This window comes from Coregonus lavaretus (assembly GCF_964263955.1).
Source record: "Coregonus lavaretus genome assembly, chromosome: 17".
NCBI classification, from domain to species: Eukaryota; Metazoa; Chordata; class Actinopteri; order Salmoniformes; family Salmonidae; genus Coregonus; species Coregonus lavaretus.
The window spans coordinates 16820580-16841184 of record NC_140004.1 but is presented as its reverse complement, the minus strand read 5'-3'; the positions used below and the strand labels follow the sequence as shown (position 1 = coordinate 16841184).

Here is a 20605-nt window from a genome sequence, read left to right as displayed (position 1 = left end):
TCTCCAAGGTTAGAAACAACTTGAGTGTCATTGGCATTTTGTCCACTCAGCATTAGGAATAGGAATTATGGTCTTGCACTGCTAACTATTTCACATGGCAATTGGTGGAATCAACTTAAACTAAACAAAAGGGGACACTGTCAAAATTCATTTATTCTATTTCATCTATCTGCTTGTCCCCCAACCAACGTAAAAACCACACTTGCTTTATTGATCTCTTCAGCTGTTATTCCTTTAGACACTGACGACTAGCATGGGCTTTGTGTGGTGAGATTGGTGTGGTAACGTTGGAGTGGTGTTGTGTGTTCTGTGAGCAATCAGCCATGTTAGCACTAGAGTGGACAGCCCAGGGCCATCTACAACACTGGGCCAGAGCTGGAACCAGCAGTCCCCGTTCAGGGACCTGTAGACCCACTGGTGTGTCATCATAGTGAGGATTGGACGCTATGATGATGTGGAGACCATCTGCATCGTCATCTGCACCATCAACATCAGCTCTCCTTGAAGATGAACAGAATATCCTCATCTGTCCCGTAGCTCATTCGAGCCTCTTCAAAGTTACTAATGCTGGTGCAACACACGCCTGCAAGCAAAACACCCAAAGGCTGTCTGTCAATGTCATATTTTCACTCTTACTCAATCTCTCTGTGCTTTCACCCTCTGGTTACATGTTCATGTAACGCACCATGCAGGGCACAGGGTCAGGTGTGGGTGTTATTGTGCAATTTATTAAGAAGTGTTTAAATGTAGAACTTCAATGCCCAAAAACACAATGTGATTTATTCCACACTTATACTTAATGATATATGGGTCTGGTATGTCAGTGGTACTGTTCACTTTTGGAGATGTGTAGAGGGAGGACTCACGGTCTGAGTAGGCAGGGTTGTTGTAGAAGATGCAGCCGGTGCTCCGGTTGAAGCCACACACAACCACAAAGTGACCCTGGTATTCTGGCTTCCTGCAGAAGCACTTCTGGCCCACAGGCAGGAAACAGCAGTACTTGACAGGCGAAGAGCAAAGTTCACACACCAGAACCACAGCGTTGACCAGCACTATGGCCACATGACTCTCGTCAAGATGTTCCTGGATTTCCTGAATTGTCACTGAGCTACAAGTGACATTCAAAAAGTGAGAAAGTTATTCTCTCTCTAGGTCTGGAAAACAACTATTACTAACCAGACAAGCCTATCATACAGTTTTGGAACAATTTGTCTTTCTTTATTTTTCACAAAGGTAACTAACCATTGTTTCACCACCACACTCTTGCTCTCAGCCTTTAGGAAGAGTTTGTTCACTCTGTCTTCCTCAGTGTCAAAATGCTTTTTGTAGAAGGACTAGAAACAGATCAAAAGAAACACATGGTAAGTCTCTCAGGTTAATTAATTCCTCTGTAGGAATTAATTAACCTGAGCATGGCGCTTGTAACACCAGGGTAGTGGGTTCGATCCCTGGGACCACCCATACGTAAAAATGTATGCACACATGACTGTAAGTCGCTTTGGATAAAAGTGTCTGCTAAATGGCATATTATATTATTATTATTATTTAATTAAGGATATTTGTTATGGTGGGCTACATCAAAAAGGTGCGATGGGTCCGCACTCAAAAAGATGTCGCATAAAGCTTACTTCATTTTTAGAATTGTTTTATTAATTTCACTGCATCAGGGACGTTTCGGCTTTGCAGCCTTCTTCTACACACTGAAGAAAGCTGCATAGCCAAAAAGTCTGTGTACGTTATCCCTGATGCAGTGAAAATAATTGTAAAAAGCTTTATGCAACATCTTTTTGAGTGTGAACCCATCTCACCCTTTTGCTTATCTGAATTCACAAGTTTTACGCACCAACCAAACTTCTGGAAGAGTGCGATGGTCCCCTTTTAATGGGTACATGACAATGAAATGTACTTATACATTATAACTATTGTACTTCTTGTGATGGTCTACAAAGTGTTGACCCATTACCTGATTCCTGAAGCCCTTGTCAACTCCCAGTGTCTGAGTGCAGAAGCGGTGCCTGACCCCCAGCTGGCACATGAGGTAGGCCAAGTCAATTGTCCACACACTCTCCGTAAGCTTCAGCTCCCAGCATGCACCCTGAAACTCCTCATCACTCACAGGGTGGAGGTACCTACCAAATGATGGTAAAAAAGTGACACTTGCATGATGAGGTCTTCAGCATCACAATGTACTGTATCTACTGTAGTTAAAATGCTGACACACGCAAGTCTGTGTACCATGTATGTACAGTATATGATGAAATGTTCCCTTACTTCAAAACCATTCTTGCGCAGGCTAATCCACAGTCCCAGTGGTACAGCTGCCGAATGACAGGTACATTCAGCAGAATGGCATCATCTGTCAAAAACAAGATATGATGAGGCGGTTGCAATGATGAGGCGGTTGCAAATAAGTACACTATCATTGATACTGGTCTCACCCGGGCCTAAAATATTTATGTTACTTGCTGTTGTGGCAAGCTTCTCCAAATGAATTCAAATCGTGTTTACTAGTTAGCTAGTTAACTATTGTTTTTCTCATGGATTGGAAATTCCTTTAGCACCACTGATAAAGAAAGCAAGTACAATTCACATGTGACAATGTCATGAAATGGATGGGGTGCTTTTGCTCCACTGTTTACATTGGTGGCTAGCTAACGTTTGCTAAATTAGGTGGGGTCAACTACCAAACTCTACATTTCAAAACCACTCTCTAGCTAGAACATAACTACATTTACCTGACATTCTGTTGGATTGTTCTTTGCTGCTAGATGCAAAACCCAAGTTAGTCAGACTTGTTTACACTTGGTAGCTAGCTAATCCTCCGGAGATGGATTGCCTCATGAGGGTGTTGGCTAGGACTGCCTAGCTAGCAACGAAATTAGCTTACCCTAGCACATAACGTTAGCATTATTTACATCTGGTCGGTCGACTTGATGATGGTCGATTCGTTCACTAAGTTAACTGTTAGATCCTTCAAAGTGGTAGCTACAGCTTTGATATATGTGAATAGTTGAGGATTGGTTTATAGTGTACACAGATAGTTCTGTTCAGCTAGCTAGTAAGCTAACTAGCTATATGGTTATATTCAGAGAAAACTACAAACGAAACAACGTTATGAAGCAGGAAAGAATAACTAAGTACTTCTGGGTCAAGGATTTTTGGAATCTTCAGCATAACAGTTCCGTCCTGTATGCTTTGTAAATGAATAATTAGGCGTAAACTATGGAAAATGTGCACAATTATCTATATATTTTATACTAGTTATCATAAAAGAATAATTAAAGTATTTATATGAGATATTATGTGATTTATTAGTTTATTTCTTATTTTTCAAGACTAAATGGTCAACAATGTTTTTTTTTTATGTACTCCTATCATTTATTGCACCATACATATTTTCTGTACGTTGTGTCGCAGTATAAGTGGGGTCCATTTTACTCAGGAGAACCTTTCGGTTCCAAATCTACAGAGTTTACACCCAGAGGAGCGTCGCTGCTCATTGTGGAGCCCTTAAAGAATGCCTTTAGCCAACTCTCTTGCTATCTCTCTCAGAATGACCTTCTTGATCCAAACCAGTCAGGTTTCAAGACTGGTCATTCAACTGAGACTGCTCTTCTCTGTGTCACGGAGGCTCTCCGCACTGCTAAAGCTAACTCTCTCTCCTCTGCTCTTGTCCTTCTAGACCTGTCTGCTGCCTTTGATACTGTGAACCATCAGATCCTCCTATCCACCCTCTCCGAGCTGGGCATCTCCGGCGCGGCTCACTCTTGGATTGCGTCCTACCTGACCGGTCGCTCCTACCAAGTGGCGTGGCGAGAAGCTGTCTCCGCACCACGTGCTCTCACCACTGGTGTCCCCCAGGGCTCAGTTCTAGGCCCTCTCCTCTTCTCGCTATACACCAAGTCACTTGGCTCTGTCATATCCTCACATGGCCTCTCCTATCATTGCTACGCAGACGACACACAACTAATCTTCTCCTTTCCCCCTTCTGATAACCAGGTGGCGAATCGCATCTCTGCATGTCTGGCAGACATATCAGTGTGGATGACGGATCACCACCTCAAGCTGAACCTTGGCAAGACGGAGCTGCTCTTCCTCCTGGGGAAGGACTGCCCGTTCCATGATCTCGCCATCACGGTTGACAACTCCGTTGTGTCCTCCTCCCAGAGTGCGAAGAGCCTTGGCGTGACCCTGGACAACACCCTGTCGTTCTCCGCTAACATCAAAGGCGGTGACCCGATCCTGTAGGTTCATGCTCTACAACATTCGGAGAGTACGACCCTGCCTTACACAGGAAGCGGCACAGGTCCTAATCCAGGCACTTGTCATCTCCCGTCTGGATTACTGCAACTCGCTGTTGGCTGGGCTCCCTGCCTGTGCCATTAAACCCCTACAACTCATCCAGAATGCCGCAGCCCGTCTGGTGTTCAACCTTCCCAAGTTCTCTCACGTCACCCCGCTCCTCCGCACACTCCACTGGCTTCCAGTTGAAGTTCGCATCTGCTACAAGACCATGGTGCTTGCCTACGGAGCTGTGAGGGGAACGGCACCTCCGTACCTTCAGGCTCTGATCAGTCCCTACACCCAAACGAGGGCATTGCGTTCATCCACCTCTGGCCTGCTGGCCCCCCTACCTCTGCGGAAGCACAGTTCCCGCTCAGCCCAGTCAAAACTGTTCGCTGCTCTGGCACCCCAATGGTGGAACAAGCTCCCTCACGACGCCAGGACAGTGGAGTCACTCACCACCTTCCGGAGATACTTGAAACCCCACCTCTTTAAGGAATACCTGGGATAGGATAAAGTAATCCTTCCTGCAGTGCCAGACGTGTCCCCCTGCTTAAGCCAGTACATGTCCAGGCCCGTCTGAAGTTTGCATTTGGATGATCCAGAAGAGGATTGGGAGAATGTCATATGGTCAGATGAAACCAAAATAGAACTTTTTGGTAAAAACTCAACTCGTCGTGTTTGGAGGACAAAGAATGCTGAGTTGCATCCAAAGAACACCATACCTACTGTGAAGCATGGAGGTGGAAACATCATGCTTTGGGGCTGTTTTTCTGCAAAGGGACCAGGACGACTGATCCGTGTAAAGGAAAGAATGAATGGGGCCATGTATCGTGAGATTTTGAGTGAAAACCTCCTTCCATCAGCAAGGGCATTGAAGATGAAACGTGGCTGGGTCTTTCAGCATGACAATGATCCCAAACACACCGCACGGGCAACGAAGGAGTGGCTTCGTAAGAAGCATTTCAAGGTCCTGGAGTGGCCTAGCCAGTCTCCAGATCTCAACCCCATAGAAAATCTTTGGAGGGAGTTCAAAGTCTGTGTTGCCCAGCGACAGCCCCAAAACATCACTGCTCTAGAGGAGATCTGCATGGAGGAATGGGCCAAAATACCAGCAACAATGTGTGAAAACCTTGTGAAGACTTACAGAAAACGTTTGACCTGTGTCATTGCCAACAAAGGGTATATAACAAAGTATTGAGAAACTTTTGTTATTGACCAAATACTTATTTTCCACCATAATTTGCAAATAAATTCATTAAAAATCCTACAATGTGATTTTCTGGAGAAAAAAAATCTCATTTTGTCTGTCATAGTTGACGTGTACCTATGATTAAAATTACAGGCCTCTCTCATCTTTTTAAGTGGGAGAACTTGCACAATTGGTGGCTGACTAAATACTTTTTTCCCCCACTGTACATATTGCACCATACACCATTTTCTGTACACTGTTTTGCATGAAATTGGGGTCCATTCTACTCAGGAGCATCTCTAGTTTCAAAATCCACAGAGTTCACACTATGGGGAGTTTCGCTGCGCGTTCTACAAACAAACAATATGTTTATTCAAAAAGTGAAGAGAGATGCAATTTACAAAAAAAATGCATACTTTATTCACAATGAAGTTAATTAATCCAATACTTCTGTGAAATTGATAATCAACAGTAAAACAGAAGTTTCAAATGAAATGCAAGATCCTCTTCATCTCATGGGCTGAGTCAGCCCACTGGGCACAAACTGGTTGAATCAACATTGTTTCCACCTCATTTTAAGAAAATAAAAATATGCGTGATGATTGGGGAGATACTAACCTGTAGCAACATGATCTTACTAGGATACTGCCTCAAAAAACATATTTTATTTGTCTAGCCAAAACACTTTTTTTTGGACACATAAGGCTGTCTGATTTAAATGTGTAGTCTGCAGCCTTCCCATCATTAAGATAATGTAGATCATTTACAGGTATGCCAGTCAGTTAACACTCCATCTTCTGATCACATTGTTTCCATTGTTTTGCTTAAGCAGTTAGCTTCTCACCTAATCAGCTGCTAATAGTCGGAATTTGGCACCTCCATTATAGGGCAAGCCAAGAGTGCAAGTCAGGTATACACTGAGTGTACAAAACATTAGGAACACCTGCTCTTTCCATGACATAGACTGACCAGGGGAAAGCTATGATCCTTTATTGATGTCACTTCTTAAATTCAATCCAATCAGTGTAGATGAAGGGGAGGAGACAGGTTAAAGAAGGATTTTAAAGCATTGAGACAATTGAGACATGGATTGTGTATGTGTGCCATTCAGAGGGTGAATGGGCAAGACAAAATATTTAAGTGCCTTTGACCGGGGTATGGTAATAGGTGCCAGGAGCAGCGGTTTGAGTGTGTCAAGAACTGCAACGCTGCTGGATTTTTCAAGCTCAACAGTTCCTTCTGTGTATCAAGAATGGTCCACCATCCAAATGACATCCAGCCAACTTGACACAACTGTGGGAAGCTTTGGAGTCAACATGGGCCAGCAATCTGCCGGGGCGGCAGGTAGCTTAGTGGGTAAGAGCGTTGTGCCAGTAACCGAAAGGTCGCTGGTTCTAATCCCCTAGCCGACTAGGTGAAAAATCTGTCGATGTGCCCTTAAGCAAGGCACTTAACCCTAATTGCTCCTGTAAGTCGCTCTGGATAAGAGCGTCTGCTAAATGACTAAAATGTAAATGTAAATGTAATCCTGTGGAATGCTTTTCAACACCTTGCCCAGACGAATTGAGGCTGTTCTGATGGCAAAAGGGAGTGCAACTCAATAGTAGAGAGGTGTTGCTAATGTTTTGTACACTCAGTGGAAGCAAAAAATGAGTAATCTAAAATGGTTAATTTATTGTTTTGTAATTAAGATATATCCCGGAATTAGTCAGTCAGCAGATAATTAAAGTGATAGACTGGACCCTGGTTTTATGGACAATAGTTTTCGTTCTAAAATGCTATATTTGTACCATATAGTGTCCATGCACCCCACATTAAGCTGTTTGACCAAAATAAAAGTCCAGCAACACTTCCTATGACCTAGCTTTTTACATTTACATTTACGTCATTTAGCAGACGCTCTTATCCAGAGCGACTTACAAATTGGTGCATTCACCTTATAGCCAGTGGGATAACCACTTTACAAAGTGTTTTTTTTTTTTGGGGGGGGGGGGGGGAGTAGAAGGATTACTTTATCCTATCCCAGGTATTCCTTAAAGAGGAATCTGTTTTGTACAGATAACTGTTTAAGGTGCAATATGTACATCCAATACGAACAATTTACTGCATTTCAGCTGATAGGCCACTCTTTAAGGGCCGCAGAATGAGTAGCGATGCTCCTTGGGGTTTCAACTGTGGATTTGGAAACTAGAAGTGCGCCTGAGTAGGCCATTCTTTAAGGGCCGCAGAATGAGCAGCGGCGCTCCTTGGGTTGTAAACTCTGTTGATTTGGACAGTATAAGTGCTCCTGAGTAGAATGGACCCTCCCACCTTTTACTGCGACACAATGTACAGGAAATTGTGTGCGGTGCAATATGTATGTCCAATATGAAAAACATACTGAGCATCTTGCAATACAAATGGGCTAATTAACAATGGGATTTAATAGTGCTTTCCAAAGTTGATTATTATAATAATAATACTATTATTATTAATATTGTTATTACTATTATTATTAATGGTAACATTATAAATCATATTTTGTTATTTGTATTATTGTTGTTACCATGATAACTATATAGTAATCATTACTTTTAATGCTGTTAACAATAATGTCAATAATATTACTTGTACTATAAAGGCGATTATAAACTGGATGGTTCGAGCTCTGAATGCTGATTGGCTGAAAGTTGTGGTATACCACAGGTATGACAAAACATTTATTTTTACGGCTGGTTACCAGTTTATAATAGCAATAAGGCACCTGGGGGGTTTGTGGTATATGGTCAATATACCACGGCTAAAGGCTGTATCCAGGCACTCCACTTTGCGTTGTGCATAAGAACAGGCCTTAGCCATGGTATATTGGCCATGGCTAAGGGCTGTTCTTATTGCTTATTTAACCTTTTTCCATTTGTATATATTTTTTTACCATATTCATTGTGGGACTTTTATTTTGAAATCGCCGAGATCACGGCCTTATTCTTTCTAGGTCTTGCTTATTCTTGCTGGCTAAGGAGACTACCGAGCCAAACTCCCTTCCGGTGGCGCGCACACACCCATGTGCACACACGCACACGCACACACAGTCAAAAGTGTCTGCAGAAACTATACTGCCCCTGAGAGAAACGCTGGTTGCGCACAAGAACAACATCCATCACTGTGTATCCCACATTATTAGAGTTGATTAATTGCTTGTGCACACTATACATTTAATATAAAACATGTATCTTAACTTGTTTGTAAAACTTAAAAACCGTAGTAGTGCAATAAACTGCACCGTCAGCAGTAGGTGGCAGTATACACAGTTCTCACCGTAACTTACTTAGGCATGGCTATAAATCAAACAGGAAATCAACGGCGCTGGAGAGGTTAGCTAGCTATCAAAGAAGCTGAAAGCATCTTTGTCATTCTCCCATAGCTAGACCTAAATAAAAATATTAGCTAGTGCTAACTGAATAATTGCCACGAATATTCGCCAACTGGTTTGCAAGGATTTAAACGGTAAGATAATACGTTTATCACCATGATTAGCTAGCTATAGTAGGTAAAATATTGTGGCAGTGTACACGATGAGCTAGCTAGGTACTGTACTATGCTTGCTAACTTCCTGCCAACCAATTCTATTCATCCTGTTTTAGCTACTAGCTACTGATTTTATTGGCAAAGAAGCTAACGTTAGCTATTAAGCCAACTATTTACTCTTTGACTAAAACCATTACGTTATATGTGGTGGTACTCGGAAAGATGTCCATTGGAGTGCCAATCAAAGTCCTTCATGAAGCTGAGGGCCACATTGTTACCTGCGAGACCAACACCGGGGAGGTGTACCGCGGGAAACTCATTGAAGCTGAGGACAACATGAACTGCCAGGTATGATCATGAATCTCAAACTTTAAAGTCAGGGGAGACACTTTTGATTTAGAAGTGGGGGGTTTGGGGTTGCTCCCTCAAATGTATTGGGCATCTAATGCTAATTTCCTGCATTTCTATACAATCTAATATTACCCTTTTAGGGTCACTTTTATTGTAAATAAGAATAGAATCTGTTTCTAACCACTTTTACATGAATGTGGATGCTACCATGGTTATGTATAATCCTGACTGAATAATGATGAGTGAGAAAGTTATAGACTCATATCATACCCCCTTAAAATTGCTAATCTCCCCTGTTATTGTAATGGTGAGAGGCATGTCTTGGGGGTATGATATTTGTGCGTCTAACTTTCTCACTCATCATTATTCACGATTCATTCAGGATTATCTGTAGAGTCACAAGCTTGATGTAGTCATTGCGTGCTATGAATGTGGGACCAAATACATAACTTTTTACTACTTTATTACACATACAAGTGAATTTGTCCCAATATGTACAAAAAGTGTTCTAATTTCTCTACGGTTCACCCGATATGGATGAAAATACCCCTTCAAATTAAAGCTGACAATAAGCACGTTAACTTCATTGTCACTGTTTGAATTAAAATTCAACGGTTTGGAATATAGAGCCAAAATAAGAAAAAAATCCCTGTCCTGCCCCGAGTGGCGCAGTGGTCTAAGGCACTGCATCTCAGTGCTTGAGGCGTCACTACAGACCCCCTGGTTCGATTCCAGGCTGTATCACAACCGGCCGTGATTGGGAGTCCCATAGGGCGGCGCACAATTGGCCCAGCGTCGTCCAGGTTTGGCCGGTGTAGGCCGTCATTGTAAATAAGAATTTGTTCTTAACTGACTTGCCTAGTTAAATAAAGGTAAAATAAAAATAAAAAAGGCTCCACCGCCCTGCAACACCCCAATTCAACATACCCCACTCAGATTTAGGATCTTAGTGAAACATTCATTATTGGTTTCAGGTGTGTTAGGCCAGAGTGACAACCGACAGTGCGACAGACCCCCAGGGCCAGGACTGAGCAGCCCAGCAGCTAGGGATTGCCTAAATAGGTGTCTCCCCTGACCTGGGCATGTTTTCAATACAGACTCCTTTTGTCGTACAGTATTCCATATAAGGCATCCAGACCTTATGAAAGTTGCACAGTAAACCTTTACTCTTGTAATAAAGCAAATCTAGTGATACATAACTTGACATTTCTGCCATCCATTGTGACATTGTGGGAGGATAACCAACCTTCCAATTAATGGCAATGCATTTCTTAGCCACTACAAATGCTAGGTTACACAGTTTCTTCTGATAAGTCTCCAGTACCAACATTTCCAAGCAAACAAAAACAGGGAGAAGGGACATGCTGAGATAAAATAACATACTCTTTGCCAGAATTCAGCCAACCTTCACAAGAGTCCTCTTGGTCCTCTATAGCTCAATTGGTAGAGCATGGGCGCTTGAAACGCCAGGGTAGTGGGTTCGATCCCCGGGACCATCCATACGTAAAAATGTATGCACACATGACTGTAAGTCGCTTTGGATAAAAGCGTCTGCTAAATGGCATATTAAAGAGCGTAACATATGCAAATATGTCCCCTTTTGTGTTTTACACCTCCAGGAGAGGAATTACATTTCTGAGTCCATGATATTCAGTTTCACTGGCATATAGTACGTTCTATGGAAGGTCTTAAACTGCAGTAATTTGTGTCTGAGATGACTGGGCATTCAAACATATCTGTATCCATTCATTATCATCAATAGTGTCTCCCAGGTCTTCCTCACATTTTCTAATCAATTTTAGAATAAGGCTGTAACCTAACAAAAAAGTCAAGGGGTCTGAATACTTTCCAAAGGCACTGGATATCTACAGAAATAAGACATCCTGCTTCTGTTGCCTATTTGAGTGTTTGGTTGATAGCCTACTGATTCCGTGAGCACCAAGCCTCACGCAACAATTTCACTAATGCGGCTGTTTTGAATCTTTGCTATGCTGTAATAAAGGCTTTACACCTTTTTTTTTCTTCTTTTCGTGAGACCAGCCTCTGGTATTATTTAATTTATTTAGTGTTCCACTGTTCCAAATATTCAGAAATTATATTTATTATAATAATAACCCTCATTTTTCCTTGATCTCCTTGTTGTTAATATTATTATTATGATCATCATTATAATAATAAGTAATGTCATTATCATTAGTAGGCTTAGTATAGCAGCCTTGTATAACCACCATCGAGCTGTAGGCCTAAGAGCGCCTCCTGTTTAGTCTTAATACCGTAACTTACTTAGGCCAATATTTCAATACTTATATAGGCTACTGTATCAATCAATCATTTATTTGTCATCACACAGCATACGAGTTGTTCATGATGTGAAATGCAATCAAGCATTTTAGTTTTAGAATAAAATAACAAGGCGACCATTGAATAATTAATAATTAGCTTAAACAATAAATAGGCCTAAACTGTTCCATTTCGGAAATTGCATTCACAAATGAATGCAACTTTTTTTTTAGTCTTGCTGTAATAAAGGCTTTACAATTATTATTTTTTACAACACTCTGGTACGCTTATAAATTATTTAGTGTTTACATTGTTCCAAACAGTCAGACATTTTTTATTGTAATCTAACAGCACCTGTTTGGCACCCACAGTTCTAATATGCACGCAGTGCTTGCTCCATACCTTCTTTTTCTTGATCTCCAGTATTTTCCAGAAATAGACAAAAGCGTGTCACGTACAGAGAGCAAATATTGAGGGAATAGGGAATGTTTTTCCTAAACAAATTAGGGATTTTGGAACAACTTTTCAGTCAGAAATGGCTGTAATTATGTTGCAGCTTCAACAACACTGACAGCTATACACACTAATGTTCTGTGGTGGTCGCTGCAGCAGGGAGGAGAGATGGATAACGGGTGTTAGTCACACAGTCACTCACTGTCTTTTTTTAACACAGCACAGCAAGTCTGAGTCAGGCGGCACAATCAAATCAATTGCGGTCGGACTTCCTCTAGTCATTTGCGTGTCTTAATTATTTCATCAAACAGATAGCTAGAGTCTAGAGCTGAACTGGCTGTGGTAGCTAGTTCATTAACTTCAGACAAAACTTCAGTCGAGGGGTTGAAACATGTAATGCATTAGCTTACGTTACATGTCAGTTACACTACTAACTCGGCACTGGGAATACTATTTTTTTTCTTCTGTTAAGTCAAACAGCAGATACCTTGCCAGCTGCATCAGTAAAATAAAGAATAGCCAGTTTCTGCTCTGCTTGCTTTTACAACTCTGAGAAAAAGCACAACACACAGACAATAGCTGCCGCTGTTCGCACTCTGTGGTGTTCGCATGGTCCTAAATCCAGCCGGCCAAAAATGCTATTTCAGAATGTGAGGGGTCATGTCTCTCTTTTTAAACTTTTTTAAAAATGATATAGCAAGCTAGATACAAATCAGCCTCTGTGATCCCTGAGTCCCCCATAAAGTAGCTGAGGAATCCTCAACTCCGTTCCCTTATATCGAGGCGGAGTTGAATTTTGATGACTGGTTGCGGATTTGCTAGCAACAACATTGAGTCACCATCAGTTGATTCTTGTAAAAATGTCAATTCTGAAAACTCTTACCTGTACCTATGTTTGTCCTGTACAACTGCGGCGCTTCCGCGGGGTGCTGAAATTCATACTTCTAATAAACACTTGTAGCGAATACAACCACCAACTTTTTTTCCTCGTTGCTCATACTACGTATTAGGTAAGCTGAGATTCAATTGGGTCCGTGCTATCCGGTACCTTGGCATGTCCCTACCCTAACCTTAACCCCTACCCTTATTCAGGTGTCAGCATGCTTAACTTCGGCTGGCGCCTAGTCGAGCTCGGCTAACTGAACGAGTGTGCTCGCGTACTCCCTTAAAGGCCTTCGCTTGAAAAACGAGAATCGTTTTCAGAATTGACATTTTTTCAAGAATCGACTGATGGTGACTCAATGTTGTTGCTAGCAAATCCTGCAACCAGTCATCAAAACTCAGCTCCACCTCCATATAAGAGAACAAGAGTTGAGGGTTCCTTAGCTACACATGAAGTAGTCCTCCACAACCTACCCCCTCCCATCCTCATCTAAATGTGATGTATTTCTTATTACACATTCTGCCCCCTCCAGATGGCCAACATCACAGTGACCCACAGAGACGGCCGTGTAGCCCAGCTGGAGCAAGTGTACATCCGAGGCAGCAAGATCAGATTCCTCATTCTCCCTGACATGCTGAAGAATGCACCCATGCTAAAGAGTATGAAGAACAAGAACCAGGGAGCTGGAGCAGGAAGAGGAAAAGCTGCCATTCTCAAAGCACAAGGTACATATTTATATTACATTCTTGCCCTAATCAGACCCACCTTGGTATCCTACTAGACTGGGTGCCAGTCTGTTAGTGCCATCACGCCAACTCCTTGTCAGTCATTGGCTGTGTCCGAATACCCATTCTAGCATACTCCATACTTAAACTGCATACTATGTAGGCTACTCATCGTCACATACTATTTAGCACGTACTGTTTAGTAAAAAGTATGCATTATGTCACGGCCGCAACGTAGTAGCGGATCCTGACTGGCTGAGTAGGTGGAGCGGGGCTGAGTGTGGGGAGGATTTTCCCAAATTCAACAGACATGCATTGCATTAACCAGCCTGATAATAGCTAATTTCTAACTCTATTAAATTCTCTAAACTCTGAATAGAATAGAAATGGAGTTATAGGCCTACTCAGGCTGGTTATAGACAGACTATCACATTCTACCTATACCGTAGCCCATATAGCCCATCTATCCTATTTAAAAATGACTGAAGACAGAAACTGATCATTTGGTTCCATTTCAACATATTTATTAGTGAAACCAAAGCGCTCTAACATATATACATTAAATAGCCTATTACACACACGAAAACTTTTCAAATGTTCAAATCAAAATGCTATTGCACAGAAAAACGTGGACAATCGGGTGCATCGCAAATTCAGTACCACTGGACAGCAACATATTAAACTAAAGCACTGATCATTGGGAACGAGATCAGAATGATTGCTAAGTCTTGATCCATTAATTAAATAGGTAGCCTACAAAACTTAAGCAATCCATATGTTCAAATCAAAAGGCCTGATTTAACATGACGTCAATAACGCAGCCACATCCCGAGTCTCCTGTGCCGACACATTCAGAAATCAAAAGATGGTTTAGTATTTCGTTAAAAAACTTAACGAAGGCCAAGAGAACAATAAACCATTTTCAATGAGAAAACAGAAATCCACTTTGGGTAAAAACAAAAAAACATATGTTTTCAAAGATATAGCCTACGATGCAATACTCATGATCATTTTAAGGAGAACAAAAACTACTTAGCCTACATTTGAACAGCACCGCAGAAGCTTCGCTATTCGGCATCTTCCCAATTAAGTAGCCTAGATTTGGCTACTTGAAGAGAACTAGGGCCTATCACTCGCAGTCCACCTCTTCCAATGCATTGTGGAAAAGTGTGCATCAAATTCTACTAGATGATGAGCAGAAATGAGTATAACATCCTGGCATTTAAACCATAGTCGATTTTTGAAAATTCACATACTGTAAAACATATTACATTGTGTTGTTTAAGTGTTCCCTTTATTTTTTTGAGCAGTGTAACTCCAAGTCAATCACACTTCTGTGAAATCAAACTGTCCACTTAGGAAGCAACACTGATTGACAATCAATTTCACATGCTGTTGTGCAAATGGAATAGACAACAGGTGGAAATTATAGGCAATTAGCAAGACACCCCCAATAAAGGACTGGTTTTGCAGGTGGTGACCACAGACCACTTCTCAGTTCCTATGCTTCCTGGCTGATGTTTTGGTCACTTTTGAATGCTGGCGGTGCTTTCACTCTAGTGGTAGCATGAGACGGAGTCTACAACCCACACAAGTGGCTCAGGTAGTGCAGCTCATCCAGGATGGCACATCAATGCGAGCTGTGGCAAGAAGGTTTGCTGTGTCTGTCAGTGTAGTGTCCAGAGCATGGAGGCGCTACCAGGAGACAGGCCAGTACATCAGGAGACGTGGAGGAGGCCGTAGGAGGGCAACAACCCAGCAGCAGGACTGCTACCTCCGCCTTTGTGCAAGGAGGAGCAGGAGGAGCACTGCCAGAGCCCTGCAAAATGACCTCCAGCAGGCCACAAATGTGCATGTGTCTGCTCAAACGGTCAGAAACAGACTCCATGAGGGTGGTATGAGGGCCCGACGTCCACAGGTGGGGGTTGTGCTTACAGCCCAACACCGTGCAGGACGTTTGGCATTTGCCAGAGAACACCAAGATTGGCAAATTCGCCACTGGCGCCCTGTGCTCTTCACAGATGAAAGCAGGTTCACACTGAGCACGTGACAGAGTCTGGAGACGCCGTGGAGAACGTTCTGCTGCATGCAACATCCTCCAGCATGACCGGTTTGGCGGTGGGTCAGTCATGGTGTGGGGTGGCATTTCTTTGGGGGGCCGCACAGCCCTCCATGTGCTCGCCAGAGGTAGCCTGACTGCCATTAGGTACCGAGATGAGATCCTCAGACCCCTTGTGAGACCATATGCTGGTGCGGTTGGCCCTGGGTTCCTCCTAATGCAAGACAATGCTAGACCTCATGTGGCTGGAGCGTGTCAGCAGTTCCTGCAAGAGGAAGGCATTGATGCTATGGACTGGCCCGCCCGTTCCCCAGACCTGGATCCAATTGAGCACATCTGGGCCATCATGTCTCGCTCCATCCACCAACGCCACGTTGCACCACAGACTGTCCAGGAGTTGGCGGATGCTTTAGTCCAGGTCTGGGAGGAGATCCCTCAAGAGACCATCCACCACCTCATCAGGAGCATGCCCAGGCGTTGTAGGGAGGTCATACAGGCACGTGGAGGCCACACACACTACTGAGCCTCATTTTTACTTGTTTTAAGGACATTACATCAAAGTTGGATCAGCCTGTAGTGTGGTTTTCCACTTTAATTTTGAGGGTGCCTCCAAATCCAGACCTCCATGGGTTGATAAATTTGATTTCCATTGATAATTGTTGTGATTTTGTTGTCAGCACATTCAACTATGTAAAGAAACGTATTTAATAAGATTATTTCATTCATTCAGATCTAGGATGTGTTATTTTAGTGTTCCCTTAATTTTTTTGAGCAGTGTATGTTTATTGACAAACAATTTGCTTTGTCTCCTCTTTCACAGTGGCTGCCAGGGGTCGAGGACGTGGAGGGATGGGAAGAGGAAATATTTTCCAGAAAAGGCGATAGTTTAAAAATATATATTTTCTACTTTCTATATTACAACTTCTTTGTTATTCTTTTGTGATCAATGATGTGAAATGACAATTTCCATATTAAAATGATTTTCTTACTATTTATTTGTACCTTGTTTTAAGGTAGCCTAATAACTAATAACAGATTATACACTACACATTTGAAGAGGCTTAATCTGGAATATAAGGAAATATGAGTACATGCCCCATGTATGATGTTTAGCGGGCAGGGGCTGGAGATTGGAGATAGGTAGAGGTCTGGAGAAAAGAAGATGGATTCAACATTCTCCCACAATGTGAACAGACCACTTCTCTGTGCAGGATCTACTGGGTCCCGTAAGTGGTTTCTCCCAGCTGTACAGACCAATAAGAATTTGGCAGATTAACATATGATTTATACAACTAATTTAAGTAAAATCTGCATAATTAAAAAGTTGATTAACAGTCAAGTTGAGGTTGTTAAGCAAAGAATAGTGATAGTTATTGTTGTAAGTATTCCCTGATAATTGCTGGTGTTTACTTAATTTGGTACTGTATATAGGGGAATAAGAGTTTGAGGAGTCAGTAACTCACAGGTTCACCAGCATCGTCATCAGTGTTATCCAGATATGTGAATTTGTGTTTGCTGTAGTAATCTCTTCTCTTTGTGCATGTCAGGAGAAACCAGTTACAAACTGCATCCACCTAAGGGTACACACTTGCATGACTATATCAAACTGAAAATGACAATTAAATTACACTATTAACAGGCTAACATTTCTCAGAAGTGCTTTATGGTACTAATAATTAATGTTTCTTTACAAACAATGAGTGTTTGGAGATGGCCCCAGTTAACAGGACTTACCAAAGACAGAAACGTAAGCGCTGCACCTACATTCACTATGGTCGGAACCATGTTGAATTTACCTGCCTGTAAAGAAAGAACAGCAGAGCAAGGTAGGCCTATTTGTCATTTGACACTAAAACCCTTATTGTGGTGGTCTCAATCAATTGTTGCCTTTACCATCTTGTGAATATAAAGCTCATATATTGTCAAAATTAAGTATTCTACTCCTGTGGTTGAAGAATAGATAGCTTTTTATGTTGAGTCTCACCGTTCCAAAAACAATGACATCAAACCGGATTCCATATGCTTTGATCAATGTTCTTGTTTCCCTACCATCTGTGGTTTTGTAGTACTTGGCAAACCTGTGGAAATAAGTCTTGTTGAAAAGCTGTATTTATTCTCTAACAGTATTGTGTCCACAGGTTCATTGATCTCACCTAAAGTTGTATCCAGGGGCTACGTTGTTTTCAGGAATTTTGTTGTCTAGCCTGCGGAAGGAGTACTTAGGGCCACAGTAATGTTCAGGCCAGTCCAGGTCACAGCTCCAGTCAATCACAATCCCAAGAACACCACCCTTAACAACCATATAGACTCATTTCAAATTATCTATTTAAATGTGTAATTTTATATACCAATGAGTGACACCACTGCCAAAATGTGGCCTGATGGACAAGGATGATTAAAGCCCCCTCCCATTCAATTGCAACATAAACCAAACACAGCATTGAGAATAACTACAGGAATATCTAGAATGGGCTTATGCAGAATCAAGGCTTGTAAGTGACCTAAGAGGAGAGTGTACAGTTAAATGTTATACCCTGATAGCCATGGTCTGAAAGTCCTCCTCAGCTTCAGAGACCATGTCTTTGAGGCGGAAGATGGGACAGTCAGGGTCTGTTATGCGATTGAATTCACATTGCTTCAGATATGAAGAGTTAACATCAGACAAAATGTTTCTTCTGCAAGAGACCAAGGATAAATTATTAGGTGTTCTGCAGAAAAAAGTAAAACTCAAGCAGGTGTTCTGCCTTTATTCCTTTTCATGTTTCATTTAGGTGCCGGACAAACAAACATGACTCACTTGTGAAAGTTGAATTTGGGGTAGGTCACACTGTTCTTGATTAGCACCGTGAAGTCCTCTGCTGCAGCCAGCAGTGCCTGTCTATGATACAAAATGCGTTACACTTATAATACCTTGCCCCATGAGTATACCCTCATTAATCATATTATAATGTGTTCTTACTTACTCAGGTAAGTTAGTGTCTATTTCAAGAGGACACCAAGATAGCACTTCACATGTATTGACAGTCTCTGAGTAGTTCATGCATAGCCCTGTCTGGATACCTTTTAACAGAGTAATATGATTAGAAAACATTGCTGTTTAGTTAATCAAATATGTTGCAGGATGATTCTGAAAATATAATTGAATTTCAGGATAATTTTCTCTGGAGCAGTAGATATTTATTTTCTTACGAAACCCTGAATGAATGTTTCAGCTATCTCCCTGCTGGTTGCTGCCCTTGTTAACAATTTTACAAGGACTCATCAGCAAGGCAAGAAGACCTACCGTTTCCACGAGCATCACTGGATCCCTCTAAGCAGTCACTGTTTGACATGCAAATGGTGGATTGGTTTGGGAGCTTAAGAAGATACAGGATCGCATTTCACTATCATTCAAATACTTTTTGAATACCATTGAAATAATGGTTGTATAAAGCATATCTTCTAAGTCAATGTATTATTTAAGTATAAATACAGTCCAACTTAACATTTCACTGGACATTTTAAGTAGTGTTTAATTCAAACAAGAAATACACATTTTACAATATAGACTTACACATTTCAATGTCTTTTAAAGGAGAAATCAACAGCTTACCTCTGGACAGCTCGATTGAGTTTGATTGGGGGTGACAATCATGTTGGTCAACACAAAGAAAGAACTCTCACCCTGCCAGACAGAACACATTTTCCTAAAACAAATTATCTTTCTATACAAAAACAGTTACCAATACAATCTGAACTCAAACGAACAAAAAAGTGATACACTGCAGATAGTGTATGGAGTATAGGATGCTACCTGAGCAGTTGTGTAAAGTACTTATGTAAAAATACTTTAAAGTACTACTTAAGTTTTTTTTTTTTTTTGGGGGGGGGGGGAATCTGTACTTTACTTTACTATTTATACATTCCTAAAGAAAATAATGTACTTTTTACTCCATACCTTTTCCCTGACACCCCAAAGTACTGAATGTTTAGCAGGACAGGAAAAGGGTCCAATTAACACACTTATCAAGACATCCCTGGTCATCCCTACTGTCTCTGATCTGGCAGACTCACTAAACACACATGCTTAGTTTGTAAATTAAGTGTTGGAGTTTGCCCCTGGCTTTCCGTAGATTTAAAAAACGATAATATGGCGCCATCTGGTTTGCTTAATATAAGGAATTTGAAATGATTTGTACTTTTACTTTTGATACTGAGGTATATTTAAAACCAAATACTTTTAGACTTTTACTTGAGTCATTTTCTATTAAGGTATCTTTACTTTTACTCAAGTATGACAACTGGGTACTTTTTCAACCACTGTACCTGAGGGGGGATGTTGTAATCAGCCACGTCCCACACACGGGCGCCCAGATCAGAGGTGTTGGTGAAGCCAGTGCCCTTCACCTTGGTTGTGACAGAACTGATCACTGAGTCTGTTTCCTGGTAGGACTTTTGCACCACACAGACATAGCTATAGTGTAACAGGACACAGGGGGACACAGGTGCAGAGACAAAGTGATACATTCACACATCCACTCTGACTAAATGTAGTGGAACACTGGCTTTTTAATATAAAAAACAAAATAATTGAATCCCCAACTTACCCAATCACATAAAAGATGATCAGAAACTGGATTAATCTGAAGACAGATCCCACTAGTTTGCTCTTCACCACAATCATTCTTGGTGTTTCATATTCAAAGAAACAGCTGTGGCAGCTCTGACAGCTGCAGCAGCCCATCTTCAGAGTTCTGGTTACACTGTAGAAAACTAGCAATGAGGGTGATAAAAGAGGTAAAGAGGTGTCACAGCCTGCTGAGATAATAGTCAAATCATTTTCATGGCTAGTATGAAAATTACAACTGACCCGGGCTCATTTGGCAAATTTACCA

At 41.6% G+C, this 20605-nt stretch overlaps 3 protein-coding genes across 4 annotated transcripts; 1 reads left to right on the top strand and 2 right to left on the bottom strand.

The window, feature by feature from the left end:
- Positions 1–67: 67 nt before the first annotated feature.
- On the bottom strand, positions 68–3141 carry LOC311144744 (protein GUCD1-like). Of its 2 annotated transcripts, none has more exons than XM_084180842.1 (6): positions 2888–3141; positions 2272–2356; positions 1964–2129; positions 1243–1334; positions 867–1108; positions 68–583 (listed from the first exon to the last, which is right to left on the bottom strand). In XM_084180842.1, the coding sequence occupies exons 2-6, from the start codon at positions 2280–2282 to the stop codon at positions 492–494; spliced, it is 603 nt and encodes a 200-aa protein (XP_084036968.1). In that variant the 5' UTR covers positions 2283–2356; positions 2888–3141; the 3' UTR covers positions 68–491. The 2 variants fall into 2 exon arrangements, with proteins under 2 accessions (XP_084036968.1, XP_084036967.1); XM_084180841.1 differs by having other exon boundaries at positions 2736–3107.
- Positions 3142–8819: 5678 nt separating this feature from the next.
- On the top strand, positions 8820–16722 carry LOC311144745 (small nuclear ribonucleoprotein Sm D3-like). The gene is made up of 4 exons (XM_084180843.1): positions 8820–8959; positions 9203–9328; positions 13480–13672; positions 16552–16722. The coding sequence occupies exons 2-4, from the start codon at positions 9203–9205 to the stop codon at positions 16614–16616; spliced, it is 384 nt and encodes a 127-aa protein (XP_084036969.1). The 5' UTR covers positions 8820–8959; the 3' UTR covers positions 16617–16722.
- Positions 16723–16945: 223 nt separating this feature from the next.
- LOC311145052 (P2X purinoceptor 4a-like) lies at positions 16946–20394 on the bottom strand (the record flags this gene model as incomplete). The annotated part of the gene is made up of 12 exons (XM_084181243.1): positions 16946–16975; positions 17195–17305; positions 17466–17531; positions 17716–17809; positions 17885–18021; positions 18265–18406; positions 18529–18609; positions 18695–18791; positions 19015–19087; positions 19324–19395; positions 20037–20184; positions 20318–20394. 12 exons carry the CDS (start codon positions 20392–20394, stop codon positions 16946–16948), a joined length of 1128 nt encoding a protein of 375 aa, XP_084037369.1.
- Positions 20395–20605: the final 211 nt, after the last annotated feature.

Coding starts and splice junctions, on each gene's coding strand:
- LOC311144745 (XM_084180843.1), top strand. CDS start 9,203: ATGTCCATTGGAGTGCCAATCAAAGTCCTTCATGAAGCTGAGGGCCAC. Junction 9,329..13,479: donor AGGACAACATGAACTGCCAG/GTATGATCATGA, acceptor TGCCCCCTCCAG/ATGGCCAACATCACAGTGAC. Junction 13,673..16,551: donor TGCCATTCTCAAAGCACAAG/GTACATATTTAT, acceptor CCTCTTTCACAG/TGGCTGCCAGGGGTCGAGGA.
- LOC311144744 (XM_084180841.1), bottom strand. Junction 2,130..2,271: donor TGCGCAAGAATGGTTTTGAA/GTAAGGGAACAT, acceptor ATCATTTGGTAG/GTACCTCCACCCTGTGAGTG. Junction 1,109..1,242: donor AGTGTGGTGGTGAAACAATG/GTTAGTTACCTT, acceptor TGTCACTTGTAG/CTCAGTGACAATTCAGGAAA.